Source organism: Chiloscyllium plagiosum, chromosome 25 (genome assembly GCF_004010195.1).
Source record: "Chiloscyllium plagiosum isolate BGI_BamShark_2017 chromosome 25, ASM401019v2, whole genome shotgun sequence".
NCBI lineage: Eukaryota > Metazoa > Chordata > Chondrichthyes > Orectolobiformes > Hemiscylliidae > Chiloscyllium > Chiloscyllium plagiosum.
Window position 1 is genome coordinate 38133188 of NC_057734.1, and position 19606 is coordinate 38152793.

The following is a 19606-nucleotide window of genomic DNA, read 5'->3' on the forward strand; positions in this document are numbered from 1 at the left end:
CCAAGGACATGCATGTCCTTGGACTCCTCCATCGCCAGACCATAGCAACACGACAGTTGGAGGAAGAGCGCCTCATCTTCCGCCTAGGAACCCTCCAACCACAAGGGATGAACTCAGATGTCTCCAGTTTCCTCATTTCCCCTCCCCCCACCTTGTCTCAGTCAAATCCCTCGAACTCAGCACCGCCTTCCTAACCTGCAATCTTCTTCCTGACCTCTCCGCCTCCACCCCACTCCAGCCTATCACCCTCATCTTGGCCTCCTTTCACCTATCGCATTTCCATTGCCCCTCCCCCAAGTCCCTCCTCCCTACCTTTTATCTTAGCCTGCTGGGCACACTTTCCCCATTCCTGAAGAAGGGCTTATGTCCGAAACGTCGATTCTCCTGTTCCTTGGATGCTGCCTGACCTGCTGCGCTTTTCCAGCAACACATTTTCAGTTCAGGACATCACCAAGAAGAAAGAAGGAAAACAAACACAAAAGAGAAAAGGAAAAAAATGGAGGGAATGGACAAGCTCCAGCTGAGAAGTCCTATTCCACCACCATCTTGGTATCATTTGGTCTCATTCTAGATAAGTAGACCTTTACGGTGCCCTGGAATAACCCAAATGAACTTTGTCACTCTAGTATTAGCAGTCTATTACCTTACTGCTTTCCACTGATTGGGGCTGATTAGGAGTGGGAGTAGAAGGTCATTGAGGAGATGTTACCAGTCATGGGTCTTCAGAATTTGACAGAACATCCAGTCATCATTACAAGGTCTTCCATGCGGAGACAGGATTCTGCCTCATTTTCAGCCTCCTAGCAGCTTTGTCCTATTTACACATATTTTCTCATTTTGGTTATTATGGCTTTACCCCAGGTGAGCAGTTTTTGTGGTTTATACTTTGGCTATTTGGTTTATTTAAGCAAAAAAGGTGATCGCTTCTGGACAAGGAACGGGACTTGAAGGGAAAGGTGGAAACTGGCCCATGTGATAAAATACAGATGAACAATAACATTCTTGTAAATCTCTGAAAATATTTTGCCGCCTAATTCAACAGATGGATTTCAGTCTGTGAACAGTGCATGTCTAATGCACCTCATGTCTAATGACATGACCCACTCTCACTAGTATCCTTACATACAAATGAGGAAGGACACCACTTCGACTGGGACAACACATCATCCTAGGACAAGCCAAACAGAGACACACACAAGAATTTCTGAAAGCATGGCATTCCAACCAGATCTTTATCAACAGACACATTGACTTGGATCACATTTACCACTCCCTGAGAAAAAGAACAGGAAATAACATCATAGGAAATGATGTCACCACAGGAAATGACATCGCCAACCTTAGGAAACTCAAACATATAAATAGAAAGTGGGCTACACCATCAGTGCTTCATTCAGAGACTCACTGAAATGTTACCTAGTATGGTGATGAAATGTCTGAAAGTGAACCTTGAATAATTCCTAGAAGCATGGCATTCCAACCGGAACTCTATCAACAAACACATCGAGTTAGACCCCACCTACCACCCCCTGAGAAAAGGAACAGGAAGTGACTTCACCACAGAAAATAACATCACCACAGGAAATGACATCACCAACCCAAAGAAACCCAAACATATAAATAGAAAGCAGGAATTCTCAGCATTGCTTCACCTGAGGCCCACCGAAAATGTTACCTAGTAGGTTAACGAAACATCTGGAAGTGAACCTTGCAGCTCAGCGAGCAAACCTACATCGAAAAGGACTTTGTATACCATACTCTTGTCTCGGACCTCTGACAAGCATAGCTGAACAGCTTTCTGTCAATTCTGATAGGTACATAGACAATCTGCAGAAATAACCTGGAGGCAAATGGCAGCAAAGAGAAAAGAATATGTCAAATAGCATTGATGCCAGAACACATTTTTAAACCCAATGCAAATTTCCTAGGGTTTAATGTTGTCCTATCACAGCTGACGTTATTCTTCATGTTAAGATGGAAAGAAGAGCTTGCACTGAGTGGCTTCAGTAAGGAGCCAGTTTTCTCCAGCTCCTTAAATCGACGGCCTCAGCTCATATGCTTGAATGCCTTGGTGACATTGATGAATGCAATATGTAAGGGAATCTGGCAACTGCCCTATTGTTGATTTTCAGGGAAGGACATCTCTCATCCTCACCTGGTCTGGCCAAGATGTGACTCCAGACCCACAGCAATGACTCTCAACTGCCCTCTGGAAAGGCCTAGTAACCAACTCAGTAGTAACAGTCGCTACAAAGTCTCAAAAAAGAAATGAAACCAGATTAACCACCTGGCATCGACCGCGGCGCCAGAAAAGACAATGACAGAAACAGCTGTGTCGTCCCTGCAAAATCTTCCTTAGTACCATCTAGGGGCTAGTACCAAGATTGGGAGAGCTGTCTCAGAGACTGGTTGAACAACGGTCTGACATTGTCATACTCATGGAATGATACCTTACAATCAATGTCCCAGACTCAACTTTCACCATCCCTGGATATGTCCTGACCAACCGGGAGGACCGACCCTCCAGAGCTGGTGACACTGTGTATATGATCGGGAGGGAGTTACCCTGGGAGTCCTCAATGTTAACTCTGGAGCTCATGAAGTCTCCTGGTTTTAGGTCAAACATGGGCAAGGAAACTTGCTGGTTATCACATACTGTCCTCCCTCAGCTGATGAATCAGTACTCCTCCATGTTGAACAACACTTAGAGGGAGCACTAAGGATGGCAATGGTGCAAAATGTACTCTGAATGGGGGATTTCACTGTCTGCCATGAACAGTGGCTCAGCAGCAGTATTACTGATCAACCTGGTGGGGTCCTAAAGGACACAGCTGTGAGATTGGATCTGTGGCAGGTGGTGAGAGACAAAAACATACTTAACCTTATGCTCACCAATCTGCTGGCTGGAGGTTCATCTGTCCATGAAAGTATCAGTAAGAGTGACCACTGCACAGTCCTTGTGGAAACGAAGTCCTACTTTCACATTGACAGTAGCTTACCTGAAATTGTGTGTCACTGTACTAAATGGGACATAATTTGTATTGGTGTAGCAACTCAAGACTGGGCATCCATGAGGCGCTGTGGGTCATCAACAGCAGCAGAATTGTACTCCAGTACAATCTGTAACCTCAAGGCCCAGCATATTGCCCCACTCAACCAATGCTATTTAAGCCAGAGGATCAACGTCAGTTCAATGGAGAGTTCAGGTGTATATGCCAGGAACAGCACCAGGCATTGTTTAAACTGAGGTGTTAACCTGCTGAAGCTTCCAAATAGGATTACTTGTGGGGCCAAACAGCATAAGCAGCAAGTGATGGAGATAATTGATTCTGTGACCAACAGATCAGATCTAAGCTCCGCAGTCCTGCCATGTCCAGTCGTGAATGATGGTGGACAATTAAACCACTCATTGGAGGAGGAGACTCCATAAACATTCCCATCCTTAATGAGAGACCACAGCACCTCAATACAAAAGATAAGGCTGTAGCATTAGCAACAATCTTCAGCTGGAAGTGCCAAGTGGATGAATGATCTTAGCCTCCTCCAGAAAGCTCCAGCATCACAGATGCTGCAGTCAATTCAATTCATTCCATGTGATATCAAGAACTGGTTGGAGGCACTGGATACTGCATAAGCTACGGGCCCTGATGACATTCTGGCAATTGTACTGAAGACTTATGCTCCAGAACTTGCCGCTTCCCTCGCCAAGTTGTTCCAACACTGGCAACTACCCGACAATGTAGAACATTGCCCAAGTATGCCCTATACACAAAAAGCAGGACAAATCCAGCATGGCCAGTTTTAGCGTCATCAGTCTACTCTCTATCATAAAAGGTGCCCCGAGTAGTGATATCAAGCAGCATGTGCTCAGGAATAACCTGCTCAGTGACGCTCAGTTTGGGTCCACCAGGGCCACTCAGCTTCTGACCTCATTACAGGTAAGTCTAGAACGAGGGATCACGTTTTTAAACTTTGAAGTCAGCCTCTTTTGAGTGGGATAAGGATTTTTTTTCCTCTGAAGGTTGTATGACTTTGGACCTCAGAAGTTGGTGGAGGTGGAGTCAGTTAATAGCGTGGCAGTTTTGGATGGCTGTCTATGAGGTAAAGGAATACAGGGGTGAGTGGAAATGTAGAATTTGAAACACAAACTGATCAACCTTGATTTTATTGAATGGCAGACAGGCTTAAAATGAAGTATCTCCTACTTCTGCTCGAATTTTGAATGTTCATCTGAGAAGGCAGCAACAGTATGGTCTCAAAATCTCTTTTTTTTTCCTGGGATGCAACATCATGTTTCACAGTTAAGTGAAGGCCTGCTTGTGTGTCTGAATCCACAGTTCAGTATTCTCCCTACTGGCATTTTCCAAGAGAAAAAAATGGTTGATGTTCCAAATATATACAGCTTCTGCATTTCAAAGCCTTATTCAAGTCCTATGTGTATTTGTGTAAAAGAGACTTGGGAATATTGGTGTAGAAAAGTGGCAAGGGGCTGAATTCATTACAAGTGTCTTGTTAGAGACAGCATGCAATCGGAAATCAAAGAGCATTTTTGCTTCTGTGTGTTTGAACCCGTGTACTCCCCCAGTATCAATCTATTATTCATCTTCTGACAGTCTGTTGCCTTCTGTACTGTCAGAGTGGCCTGAGTTTGCTACAAGAGAGTAATGCATAAAGGAATTGAAGATAATACCCTCTGCAACAAGAGTGCAGATATGACATGAATTTGTTAGTGCATGGGTGGAAGTTGTTGGGATGGTGAGGCAGTGGGAGGGTTATTATTTTTCTAAACTATGTCTTTAATTAAAATTCTGCTCAGGATTTTTAAGCTGCTTAACATTTCAGCATGAAGTTGATTGCGAACTTCAAGTACATTTCTGTGAACACTGATAAACGCGTAATATAATTACCTTTCCAAAACAACTTCTTCCTTTTACAAACTGAGATCAAATTATATTTATATTCCCCATTTGGTTTTCATTAATACTTTCGTATGATGGTATCCTTTTGCTGCGCTGAGCTATTTAGTGTCACATTCTGGGGTATCCAACAATATCAGATCATTTCTATGACTGCAGATAATTCCTTAATGTGATTTGTTTTTGGAAAATTAAATATTTCTTTTGTAATCCCAGCTTGAAGTTCTGTGTTACTTTTAGAATGGTTTCAGTGTTCACAGAAAATGTAGTTTGAACCTTAAACCTAGTAGAGATTAAAAAGAAAAGTTGTCAAGATCACATTAAGTATCTATCTATTGTACATAGAAACATAGAAGATAGGAGCAGAGTAGACCATTCGGTCCTTCAAGCCTGCTGTGCCATTCATCACGATCATGGCTAATTGTCCAACTCAATAGCCTAATCCTGCTTTCTCCCCACAACCTTTGATCCCATTCGCCCCAAGTGTTATATCAACCACCTCTTGAATCCATTTTTGCATCCCCTACTCCCTGTGGTAATAATTCCACTGGCTCTCCACTCTTTGGGTGAAGAAACATCACCTCATCTTTGACCTAAATGATCCACCCCGTGACCCCTGGTTCTAGGCACACCCACCTCCAGGAACATTCTCCTTGCATCTACCTTGTCTAGTCCTGTTGGAATTTTATAAGTCTCTATGAGATTCTCCCCCCCCCCCCCCCCCCCCCCCGGCTTGTCTGAACTCCAGTGAAAACAATGCTAACCTAGTCAATTTTTCCTCATACGTCAGTCCCGCCATTCCCAGACTCAGCCTGGTAAACTTTTGCTTACTCCCGCGAGAGCAAGAGCATCCTTCCTCAGAAAAAGAGAGCAAAAACTGTGCATAATCTTCTATGTATGGCCTCCCCAAGGCCCTGTATGACTGCAACAACACACCCCTGCTTCAGTACTTGAAACCTCTCGCAATGAACACCAACACACCATTTGCCTTCTTTATCGCCGGCTGCACCTGCATGCTTACCTTCAGTGACTGGTGCACTAGGACACCCAATCATTCCAGATTCAAAGATTATTATTGGACTAGAATTATTTGAGTAGCACTTATAGACCTTGTTTAGTATGTGTTCACTGTTAATCGAAACCATAGATATCAACAGCCCATTTGTCTCATTGTTTGTGCTGTTAATAGAAGAGCTAGCCAGCCGAATCCCACTCTCTGCCCTTTATTGTCTCCTCTAGCTCACTCGATTTAGTAGTCTATGATACATTTCCAGTAGTGTGATTGTCTTTTATTTTATTTGCCATTTCAATCCGTATGGCTCTTCTAACGTACTATGTTTATCACAACTGTTAGTGTATCTTTGGCCAATATTGCAAACCTCCTTTGTTATTGCTCTTTCTGTCCTAATTAAAACCCTGAAATCTGGTGTGTTGAGTTGTCATTCCTGCCCTCTTTAAATCACAATTCAGTAATGGTTATGATATCATAGTATCGTTCCAGTATTTTAACTATCACCTAAGCTTATTTGTCATATGCATTAAAGTGAGAGAAATGTATAGCTATCCCTTTCATTGAAGTATACACAATTAAGCATTACATAATTCTTGTGTTGTTTGTTTTCTAGCCGTTGTTTTCCACTGCCTTCCATATCTGCTGAAAAACATCGAGTCTCCTCTGCAGCTCTGCTCCTTTCCCTTTTCAATCTGTACTCAGATCCCATTCCCTTGCAAAACTAGTTGATTTTGTTAATTTCCATTCTGATTCTCCACACTTGGTTGTAATTACAGTAACCTTTCAAGCCAGTGTCCTCAGCGGAGTGGCAACAATGTGCTTTACGAGTAGCCTGACCAGTCTTGTTTAAATTTTAGATCCTTAAATCTCACTGTTGCCAGCTGATGGAGAAGTCCTAAAGACTTGGGAAAGCAGTAGCTGTCCTTGTGTGGTTCTCATTGAGCAGGTGGTTGGTTTCTGCCAGCTTGTATGTATAAATGTACTCTTGTCTGTGAAAGACATGACTGAAAAGTTCTTGTTTCAGTCAAAATGTCAATGAATTGGATTCCTATAGGAATCTTCTGGTATGAAGTTGAGCAGATTATTTTATGTCCTGAGATTAACTAGCTACTAACATCTAACATTTTCTAACATCATTAAAATTACATGTATTACTTGAAGAGTGATAATACATGCTGTTCAAATATCAGTAAAATAATTTTTTTTTAATGGTTACTTACGGGAAGAATATTAGGAGTCTCATCAGGAGAAATCCTTGTATTTTGAAACATGGAATAGGATTCGGGAATTCTAAAAATCAACCTGAACAGCAAGCCAGTGCCTCAGTTTATTTTCAATTCCCAAAGACGATATTACTCGTAAAGCAGCACTCTCTTTTGATTATGCTGGAATGCCGGTTAGATTACAGCAGAAATTGGAATGTGACAACAGGTAAATACCAGCCACTTACAAATCCCCATCCCTTCCACACCTTTATGAATAAATGTAATATATACAATGGAATTCTCCTGTGCTTTGTACTGAGCTACCCATCTCAATTGAAATATGAGTAGTGATTATTATATTTGCACTATTTGTCCCTAAGCTAAGGTGTGGTACTAATCTAAAAGTAGCCTTGGATTGCTGTTCCTCGTTGCCTTTTAGTGACCTTTGGCTGAAAATATGGGTGTGCATGAGTGACAAGAAAAGATCAGTGTACAGGGAACAATTGGAAATTCAAGAGTGTCAATAAGATGGTGTGGCATTAGAATGTAGAAATTAATTAAAACTATTTCACTGTTCAGTTCTATTGCCAAGGTTTGCTTTCAAGACACACACAGTGTTGATCTTTCTCCTACCTTGAGATAAAATATGAGTTTATCTGTACATGAGAGAACATCTCCCTTCTTCAAAAACCTGTAACTGGTATATAACTAATTCAGTTATGGGATGTTGCATTAATTATCTTAGGTATTTAAAAATCTGTATTTGAATGATTTATTACAAAGGTAGTTCAAATTTCAGTGATTACACCTCACTACCGTTGGAAATATTAGAAACATGCAAACATTTTATAAGGGAGACCTTGTGTGGGCATCTTGTGCTCAAAACATTCGTATCTGAGATTACTATATCAATATGGTTCATGTAAAAGGTGACTGTCAGATAAGCAACACGATGGTTATTCTGGCCCATGGTATCCTGCAAAGAGCAATGAGGCTAATGTGGTTTGCAGTTCTGACTTTTAGGTGTTTTCTCCAAAGCAACTTAACACGATGAAGCTTATTTGTGAAGTTTGTCATGATGAGGCATGAACTCAAGCTGACTGTAAAGCAGCAGAAGTTTATAGGAATGTGTTTTGATCCTGCAGATGTTCACTGCAAAGTTGCTGTATCTGAAGTACAAGGAGAAAGACCTGAAGACCATTCGTAAGGATCTGTCCCATACCAGGTACGAATGCATGATGAAGTCAAAGTAGCAGCTTTCCCGATGTCGCAGTGAGTAATTGAGCTACTAAGCCGGGATGATCCGAGATTTGAGTGTCTGGATCTCAAGAGTGTGGTATCTTGCTGTAACTAGTTCCTGCATTATCTGAGTTATAGAGTTATAGTCTTAGAGTCATACAGCACAGAAACAGACCCTTCGGTCCAACCAGTCCACGCCAAACATAATACCAAACTAAACTAGTCCTACCTGCCTGCTCCTGGCCCATATCCCTCCAAACCTTTCCAATTCATGTACTTATCCAAATGTCTTTTAAATGTTGTAATTGTGCCCACATCCACCACTTCCTCAGGAAGTTCATTCCACATGCAAACCACCCACTGCGCAAAAGATTTGCCTGTCATGCCTTTTTAAAATCTCCTCTCATCTTAAAAATGTGCCCCCTAGTCTTGAAATCCCCCATCCTAGCAAAAAGACACCTACCATTTACTATATTTATACCCATCATAACTTCATAAACTCCTATCAGGTCACATCTCAGCTTCCTACACTCAAATTAAAAATGTCCCAGCCTATCCAGCCTTTCTTTATAACTCAAACCTTCCATACCCGGCAGCATCCTGGTAAATCTTTTCTGAACCGTCTCCAGTTTATCAATATCCTTCCTCTAACTGAGCAATCAGAATTGGGAGCAGTACTCAGAAGAGGTTAACTAAGATGGCTGGGCAGCTGGTTTGTGATGCAGAGCATGAGTTCATATCCCATGCTGGCTGAAGTTACTATGATGGACTCTGCCTCTCAACGTCTCCCCTCACCTGAAGTGTGGTGACGCTTGGGTTAAATCACCACCAATCATCTCAGAGCACCCTGTGGACTGGAAGACTCTGGTGACTCTGTTGATTGGTTACCCATCACCAACTCAACACTCAAAGGCCTATTTCTAGACATTTATCACTAAAATTATTCCCAGTAACTCCATTCAATTCTTATTTTGATTATGAACATTTAGTAAATAAGGTTCCTACCTGCTTCCTAATCTGCTCATTATTTTAGGTTCATTGTATTAGAAAACTATGCTGTTCAATCTTGATCACCATGTAATAGAGTTGGGGATTTACAAAGACTGAAAAGAGATGCTCATTGATAATGTTAAACTGTGTGAATTCCTGGATATAAGCCCTCATCTTTTGGTCCTGTTGGCTGATTCCCATAATTTGAACTGGCCTGGAGGTTCTGAATCAAAGATCTGCAGGTTTAGCTCTCCCATGTTGATTAGAGGCAATTTTTGAGAAAGAGAATTGATGAAGTCCTTGAATCCACTTACAGTATGGGTGTGGAGTGTTCTGACTTGCATTTTAAGATGTCACAGAGAATGAACAAGAAGGTGCAGAGGGTTGCTTGAGTGGAACTTGAGGTACCAAGGAAGAGGAATATGTTGCAATCACAAAGTAGTTAGATTCCATCTCGCTTTCTGTCCCCACTCTCCCTGTTTCCAGCATTTGGTTCAACTCTATCTGGCCTCATGTCCTCTTATCATTCCTCATCTAAAACAATAGGCCTGTTAGGAAGAAGGCAGTTAAACACTCTGCTTCACCAGGTTACGTCTGAACAGTAGCACCACACTTTTCTTCGTAAGTAACGTCTTCATAGTATTATTTTATTCACTCATGGGACATGGGTGTCGCTGGCTAGCCGGCCAGCATTTCTTGCCCGGCCCGAGTTGCCCTTGAGGAGGTGGTGAGCTGCCTTCTTGAACCGCTGCAGTCCATGGGCTATAAGTAGACCCTGAATGCCCATAAGTGAGAGAATTCCAAGATTTTGACACAACTACACTGAGGGAACAGTGATGTCTTTTCAAGGCAAGATGGCGAGTGGCTTGGAGGTGGTGGTGCTTCTGTGTATCTGCTGCCCATGTCCTTTGAGATGTGACCATCATAAGTTTGAAAGGTACTGTCTAAGGATCTTTGGTGAATTTCTGCAGTGCTTTTTGCTGCCACTGCTACTGAGTTCAGTGTGGGGGGGGGGGGAATGTTGTGGATGTCGTGACATTCAAACAGGCTGCTTTGTCCTGGTTGGTGTAAAGCTTCTTGACCATCATTAGAGCCACACTCATCCAGATAAGTGAGCATTTTTCCAGCATACTCCTGACTTGTGCCTTAAGATGTGAACAGGCTTTAGGAAGTCAGGTGGTGAGTTACCCGTTGCAAAATTCCTACCCTCTGACCTGCTTTTATAGCCACTGTGTTTATACGGCAGGTCCAGTTGAGTTTCTGATCAGTGGTCTGCCCATGATATTGTAGTGGGGGATTCAGTGATGGTAACACCTTTGAACATCAAGGGGCCATGGTCAAATTGTCTCTTCTAGGAGATGGTCATTGCCTAGCATTTGTGCAGGGCAAATGTGACTTTCCCCTTGTCAGCTCTAGCCTGGATATTGTCCAGATCTTGTTGCATTTGACCGTGGTTTGCTTTAGTAAATGAGGAGTTGTGAATAGTGCTGAACATTGTGCAATAATTGGTGAGCATCCCCACATTTGACCTTATGATGGTGGGCAGATCATTGATGACGATAATGATGAAGATGATCGGGCCATCGCACTGCACTGAGGAACTCCTGCAGAGACTCCTTCAGGAGCTGAGATGACTGACCTCGAACAATCACAACTATCTTCTTATGTGCTGTATATGACTCCAACAATCAGATAGTTTGCCCTTGATTCCTGGTAATTCCAGTTTTGCCGAGGTTCCTTCATGCCACACTTGATCACGTATGGGGCTTGATGTCAATGGTTGTCACGCACACCTTACCTCTGGAATTCAGCTGTTTTGTCCATGTTTGAACCAAGGCTGTAATGAGGTCAGGAGCTGAGTGGTCCTGATGGAACCTAAACTGGGCGTCACTGAGCAGATTATTGCTGAGCAGGTGCTGCTTGATAACACTGTTGATGACACCTTCCATCACTTTACTGATGATGGGGAGTAGACTAGTGAGGCAGTAATTGAATGGGTTAGATTTTTCCTGCATCTTGTATACAGGACATACTAGGGCGATTTTCCACATTGTGAGGTGGATACCAGTGTTGTAACTGTTTCGGAACAGTTTAGCTGGGGGAATAGCAAGTTCTGAAGCACGAGTCCTCAATATTATTGCGGAGTGTTGTCAGGGCCCTTATCCAGTTCCTCCAACTGTTTCTTGATATAACATGTAGTGAATCGAATTAGCTGAAGACTAGTATCTGTGATGGTGGAGACAGCTAGAGGAGGTCAAGATGGATCATCCACTCAGCACTTCTGGCTGAAGATTGCTGCGAAAGCTTCAGCCTTACCTATTGCACTGACGTACTGGGCTCTTGCATCATTGAGGATGGGGATGTTTGTGAAGGCTTCTCCGCCAATGAGTTGTTTAATTTTCCACCACCATTCATTACTGGATGTGGCAGGATTACAGAGTTTAGATCTGATCTGTTAGTTGTGTGGTCACTTAGCTCTGTCTATCACTTGCTGTTTATGCTGTTTTGTGTGCAAGTAGACCTTGGAGATAGTGAGGACTGTAGATGCTGGAAAGTCGGAGTCTATAAAATGTGGAGCTGGAAAAAGCAAGGCAGGTAAGCAGCATCAGAGGAGCAGGGGAGTCGACATTTCAGGTTGGGACCTTTCATCAGGACTGGGGAGAGGGAAGAAGGACAGTCGTCCTGTTTGGTACATTAACAGGTTGGCCGATCATTTTTGGGTATGCCTGCTGGTATGCCTGTACTCCTTGTTGAACCATATCCTTCTCAAAAAGTACGTAAGTATCGAAAAACTCTGGGGTGTTAATGAAATTCTGATAATGTTTCAGGAAGCTTCCTGACCTGTTTCAGAAGCCTTGCAATATTGAAAATGAAATGGTGATAATCCTTTTAAGTAGTTTTTGAAATTGATGTCAACATCAAATGTACCCCCAAATGGCTGGGTTCTGTTAGCAGAGAGTATTCAGATAAACGCTAGCTACCAAAGTGTCAAGCACTCTCTTTAATAAGTAGTAACAGGTATTTTAAATATTCATCAGCTGCTTAGCAAATCTCTGAATGACTTTGAACCTTGTTGGCTTGAACTCCTTTAGCAAAATGGGCCTTGTGCTGATTGTGAGTTAAGTTGTCATTTCAGCTGAGCGCCCACACTGAGCCATTGTGGAAGAATGTTAGCACCTGAACATACTGCCAAAAATCTCGTTTGCCTTCGAGTGAAATTTCTATCTATTGTATGAGGTTCCAAGCTAAAAAAAGAAAATGACATTCCACATCAGCCCAGCCCAGTCCATCACGAAAACCAGCCTTCCTTTTATCGACTCTGCCTACTCTTCCTGCTGTCTTGGGAAAGTATCCAACATGATTAAATACCCCTCCCACCCTGGTTATACTTTAGCGAGCAGAATTAAATGAGAATCCCAAGGACTATTATTCTTATATAAGAAGTAAAAGAGTAACTGGAGAAAGGGTTGTTCCACTAAAGGATAACAAAGGAAGGTTGTGTGTCAAACCTGAGAAAATGGGTGAGATTCTCAATGGTTACTTTGCATCAGTGTTCACTGAGGAAAGGGACATAATGAATGTTGAAATTAAAGATAGAAGTTTGTTTACTCTGGATCACATTGACATAAGGAGGGAAGATGTGTTGTGCAGACTAAAGGATATTAAGTTGGACAAATCCCCAGGACCGGATGGAATCTATCCCAGGTTGCTAAGGGAGGTGAGAAGGAAAGTCTGGGGCCCTGACAGATATCTTTGTAGCATCCTTAAACACAGTTGCGGTGCCGGAGGACTGGAGGATTGCTCATGTTGTCACCTGTACAAGAAGGGTAGTAGGGATATTCTAGTTAACTACACACCTGTGAGTCTATTTATATTTAGAAAAGAATGAGCTTATCAAGGATAGGCAATATGGTTTTGTGCATAAGAGATCGTGCCTTATCAGCTTAATAGATTTCTTTGAGGAAGTGACCAAGTTGATAGATGAAGGAAGGGATGTAGATGTCATATACATGGACTTCAGTAATGTGTTTGATAAGGTTCCCCACGCAAACTAATGAAGAAAATAAAGTCACATGGTGTGCAGGGTGTTCAGGCTAGGTGGATAAAGAACTGTTGAGCAACAGGAGACAGAGAGTAGTAATTGAAGAGAGTTTCTCGAAATGGAGAAAGGTGATCAGTGGTGTTCCACAGGGATCAGTGCTGGGGCCACTCTTGTTTGTGCTAAACATAAATGATCTAGAAGAGGGCATTGTTGGTCTGATCAGTAGGTTTGCAGATGACAGTTTAAAGGGATTCCTGAAGAAGGGCCTGTGCCCGGAGCGTCGAATCTCCTGTTCCCTGGATGCTGCCTGACCTGCTGTGCTGTTCCAGCAATAAAGTTTCAACCTTCATCGGATAGGGTACTGACTGTAAGAGCTGGCAGGTCATGTTAAAGTTGTACAAGACTTTGGTTTGGCCGCATTTAGAATACTGTGTACAGTTCTGATTGCCACTTTATCAAAAGGATGTGGATGCTTTGAACAGGGTGCAAAGAAGATTTATGAGGATGTTGCCTGGTATGGAAGGTGCTAGCTATGAAGCGAGGTTGGGTAGGTTAGGAATGTTTTCATTAGAAAAAAGGAGATTGAGGGGTGACCTGATTGAGGTCTACAAAATCATGAAGGGTATAGACAGGGTAGATAGTGATAAGCTTTTTCCCAGGATAAGGGATTCAATAACGTTCAAGGTGAGAGGTGGAAAGTTTAAGGGGGATACATGTGGAAAGTACTTTACACAGAGGGTGGCAGGTGCCTGGAACGTGTTGCCAGCACAGGTAGTAGAGGCAGGCATGGTAGATTCATTTAAGGTGCGTCTGGACAGATGCATGAGTAGGTGGGGAGCAGAGGTTTACAGAAGCTTAGGACTTGGATCGGCTTAGGCGTGGAGGGCCAAAGGGACTGTTCCTGGGCTGTAAGTTTTCTTTGTTATTTGTGCTCTCTTCCACCGGGCAGAAGATACCAATGTTTGAAACCTTGTGCCAACAGATTCAACAACAGCTTCTTCCCCTGTTGTCAGACTTATGAACAGACCTCTCATATACTAGAGTTGATTTTTCCCTGCATCTCCTTTGTAGCTGTAACATTGTATTCTGCATTCTGATCTATTACCTTGATGTACTCACGTAACGTATGATTTGTCTGGTGAGCATGCAAAATGGTACTTTTCTTCTGAATATATGTGACAACAATAATTTAATTCAAATCAAATGCGTAATATAGGACAGGTGTCAGAGGTAGGTTCTTTACTCAGAGAGTAGTAAGGGTGTGAAGTGCCCTGCCTGCAGCAGTAGTAGTCTCACCAACTTTAAGGGCATTTAAATGGATATTGGATAAATATATGGATGATAATGGAATCGTGTAGATTAGATGGGCTTCTGATCGGTTTCACAGGTCGGCGCAACATCGAGGGCCAAAGGGCCTGTACTGCGCTGTAATGTTCTATGTTCGATGTAATGACACAATGTGGTGTGACAGAATCCCGCAGGGATCAGGAAGATGCCAGTTTCTAGCCATGTGCTGTGTTAGCTGATGCGCGTTTCGCAAAGTAGAATCAGATAAAAAGAGATTCTGGTCTCGATTGTAATCCACTGGCTGATCTGGGCACTAGGTCAGGGTGGGATTGTGCCCAGAATGCTTGTTGAGTCTCTCAGATGTAACAACCTACAACCATTTGCTGTGGTGAGCCTACACAAGAAACATGGAATCTTGGTCACATTCCTGGAGTATAAGCCACAGCTTGGAGAGGAGCAGAGGGTTAAAAATGGAGGGGGGGAGGGCAGTAGTAATGGTGGTTTGTTGGCTTGACAAATCAGCCACGGATGATTGACAAATAAAACTGCCTATCTTTGCTTCACCCTCTGTGTTTTCCTCATCAACCTATTCAGAGATGCTATCACACACCCCTGGAGCAGGTGGGACTTGAACCCAGGGCTCTCAGCCCAGACGTAGGGACACCACCACGGTACCGCAGGAAGGGTCTCTGCTTCACCCTCTTCAGATTCTTCGTTAATTAACTTAACACATTGTGAAACGTAATGTATGATAATTAGGAAACTGCTCCGGTGTGTAATTTTATTAACTTTAATTGCAGAACCTTTGAAACAAGATTGAATGAATTAGAATTTCCGAAGTAATTAATAAATGGAGAATTGGTTTAAAAAAATCTGGAATCTAGGAGTGAATAATAGTATTTGTTAAGATTAAGGAATTTGACAGAATTGATAAAAACTAATTAAACATTGAGTTATGAATACAAAATAGAGCTCTACCATTTAACCTATGTTTCTAAGCAACCTGTTATTACACATCTCTGGAGCAAATGGGACTTGAGCCCAGACCTCCTGGTCTAGGGGTAGGGACTCAGCCACTGTGCCACCAGAGGGCCTATCAAATTCAGTGCAGTTTGTTGTATTATAAGGAGGAAAATAGGAAAAACAGGGATGTTTTCTTTTGCACCTCCAGTTGCAATTTCTTTCCTGTAAAGTATAATGAATCTTAAATGGATCGAATGAGGAGTCATTAAACTGATGGAACATGGTTGTGCTGTTTTCATTGGGAAATCCAGAGTTAAGGCCAAAGCCCATGTTTGAAAGTTAGCAGAGGAAGTATTTTCTACTTATCGTTCATTAATAGGATGTGGGTGTCACTAGCATTTATTTGGTTTATTTTGATTGAACCACCGATACAGACTGTATTTTCGAGATGCATGGGAGTTTTGTTATGCCCACCCAGAGCAGACCCTGCATGGTGAATGGCAAAAGTGGCAACCACTCCTTCATTACCAGTCATTTACTTTTAAAACAATCAACCCCTGCTTTGGGAGGAATATGTTGAGGCTTCAAAGCATTGACATATCTGACAACCTCTGCAATACATTTCACAGAATGAGAAACAAATTGTTTAAAAACAGCATTAGAAGCTGAACAATAAACAAACTGAGGTTAAAAATTCTTAATTTAAAAACTTACATATTTTTATCAAAATGGAATAACATACCATTACCCCAAGTTTAAAATTAGTTTTCTCGGGGTGGAGAGGCTCTTCTGTAGTAGTTATGATAACACACTGTCGCGCTTCATTGTCAGGAAGTAACTTTCTCGGGTGTTTTAAACAGTTTAAAACAAGGGTAAGTTGTCATAGGCTTGAATATTTCTAATGGATTGTCACTTGCACAGATTTACAACAATGCACTCTGTGGAGAGGTGTAGAATCATCAAACACAACAGATTCAAGAACAGCTTCTTCCCCACTGTTGTCAGACTTACGAATGGACCTCTATATATTAGAATTGATCTTTCCCTGCTCCTTCTCAGTAGCTGCATCACTATATTCTGCATTCTGTTCTATTATCCTGATGTACTTAATTAAGATAGGATTTGTCTGGAAAGCATACAAAATGATACTTTTCACCATGTCTCAGTACATGTGACAATAATAAATCAGATCAAATCAACATCTGAATTTCTGCATTTCCTGGATGTGTGCAAACTCCAAAGGTTTCTGTCAATTTGAAAGGAGTAATGAGAGGTGGTAAATTCTGACAGTTTCACCTTCATTACTACAGCAGAATCTGTGCCAGTTTTTTTTGCCTAGGATGGTATGTCTTCCTCCTTCAAGCAACCACTTTTTTTCTTCCATCTAGTTTAGAAGTGTTGACCACTCTCCCAGCTACAGAGGGGAATTCATTCCGTTGATAGATGGCATTGCTCTTTAAAGTGTTCAGATGAATTGGGAAGAAAAATTATTTGCTTCAAAATAAATTTAACCTGATTTCCTGTAATGTAACAATGTGCTCTCTGTGATCAATTAAGAAGAAGATCCAGCAGGTGGGGCTGTTAGCAGCAGCTTTAGAAAGGGATGGACTCTGACCTTAGGGTGAACATGATTTATGTACTAAGATCAACTGATTGTATGCACCACTGTTGAAGTATTAGCATCACTGTCAAGGCGCACATACTATTTAACAGCTCTTTAAATTTACAACATCCTTCATGTTCTCACTAGTAACAATTCAGTATTTCTGTACTCAAAGCCAACATAAGGTGAAACTTAAAATTGCTGCATGTAAAACTATGACAAAAGCAAATTGCCTTTAGGTTGTCATGCCCTTTCACCCAGTAATGTTACTTGTCGAAGTTACAGTTCCTGTTCTTCAAAGAGCTCTGAGACTGATGGGGTGTGCGTAGCCACAAGTGTTTCTGTGTGACACAAAGTTCAATTAACAGATAGGAGATCCTGTGGGACTCTCACAGCTGCTCCGTTAGCTCCAAAGTGTGAGACAAACACTTTCGTTTCTCACACCTCATGTGTCCCACACATTCTTTAACTGTGAGAAGTGGAGTGTTGTTAGTATCTTATCTGCACAACCACTTGCTGTGACCCAGAGAGATATACGAACTCATACAGACTATTTTAAGTTTACATGTTATGTCATATTATATATTCTCATAGATCAAGGTATATGGTTAACATACAGTCAGAGATTATGTTAAAAATCACACGCCACCAGGTTATAGTTCAGCAGGTTTAATTGGAAGCATTAGCTTTTGGAGCGCCGCTCCTTCATCGGATGGTTGTGGAATACACAATTGTAAGATATAGAATTTATAGCAAAAGTTTACAGTGTGATGTAATTGAAATTATACATTGATAAATACCTTGATTATTTCGTAAGTCTCTCATCTGTTAGAATGACCATGTTAGTTTTGCTTCTTTCGTATGTAAATCGCCAAAACATTTTTAAAAGTTACATTCTCAAGTGAACTTTAATCATTGGTGTCAGCCCAGACAATATATTAGCACCTCTCTGTGCTGCTTTCTGTGCCATAATGTTTAAACTGATTCTAATCTAAAAAATGAATTAACAGACTCTTACATGGATTCATGCAGTTTTTGAGCAAAGTACAATGTGACTGTGCAAGTACAAATTCACCCCACAAACTTGTATGTCTGGGTGCTGACACTGGGTATAAAGTGGGAGGGGGACACACTGTCAGGGGGATGTAGAGGGAGCTCTACAGTGTATCTAACCCCGTGCTGTCCCTGTCCCTGGGTGCTGACACTGGGTATAAAGTGGGAAGGGGGACACACTGTCAGGGGGATGTAGAGGGAGCTCTACACTGTATCTAGCCCACTCCCCGGGCTGTCCCTGTCCCTGGGAGCGCTGGGTGTTGATGGGAGAGTGAGAGTCTGGGATGGGTTTATCCTGACGGTGCCCAGCACATGGGATAATCAGATCAGTGCAAATCTGGCGGGGAAAAGGGGCATACGTTAATTCTCACCAGGGAATGCAGGTGGAACAGGGAGGCCACTCAACCCTCGAACCTGCTCTGGCGTTCAGTAAGACCATATCTGATCTTAACCTCAAGTGTACATCCCCGATAATCTTTCACCCCCTTGGTCATTCAAGAATCTTATCTGTCCTCTGCCTGAAAACATTCAGCGTCCACTGTCTGTGGGGAAGTGAATTGCAAAGACCCTGAGAATAAATGGTCCCTCATCCCTGTTTTGAAAGGGATGTTTAAATTCGGCACTTTAGTTCTAGATTCCCTGAGAAAGCTCCTCTCCCCCGCCCCCACACCACCCACCCAATCTGTGGCTGCTCCAGAACATACTTATGCAGCTAACTTGCTGAGTAATTTGTGGAAGGTCGTGCTGTGAATTCCACAGAGACAGCCGGGTGTCTCGGGCGGTGTGATGCTGGAAAAGCACAGCCGGTCAGGCCTTATCGACTCTGACCACCAGCATCCGCAGTCCCTTACTTTCTCCTGGGTACCTCGGACCACCCAGTAGCCCAGTCCGGAGCCGGGAGGTCTAGCTTTCTGTCTTTTATTGCAGCAAAACAAGCTCAACACAACGTCAACACTGCTTTAGGACAATTCATACATTGAACTCAAGGGCCGGAGATCCCTCTTTTATCATTAAAAATGACAAAGCCTCACTTTTGCTGTTCCTCAGGGAGGCTGTGAGGCGTAGGAGCAGAAGTACATAATTCAATACATCGAGGAGAGATTAGATTAGATTCCCTATTGTGTGGAAACAGGCCCTTCGGCCCAACCAGTCTACACTGACCCTCCAAAGAGTAATCCACCCAGACCCATTTCCCTCAGACTAATGCACCGAACACTATGGGACAATTTAGCACGGCCAATCCACCCTAACCTACACATCCCTGAACACTATGGGACAATTTAGCACGGCCAATCC

The 19606-nt window shown here is 42.5% G+C and overlaps 1 protein-coding gene across 7 annotated transcripts in view; it reads left to right on the plus strand.

Annotated features, from left to right (window-relative positions):
• LOC122562755 (coiled-coil domain-containing protein 60-like) overlaps positions 1-19606 on the plus strand; it is a 110529-nt gene that overhangs the window by 11108 nt on the left and 79815 nt on the right. For all 7 annotated transcript variants that reach the window (XM_043715897.1, XM_043715900.1, XM_043715899.1 and 4 more), the window contains one exon: positions 8279-8358. In XM_043715897.1, the coding sequence (XP_043571832.1) occupies positions 8279-8358 (80 nt within the window). The remainder of the gene's footprint in view (positions 1-8278; positions 8359-19606) is intronic.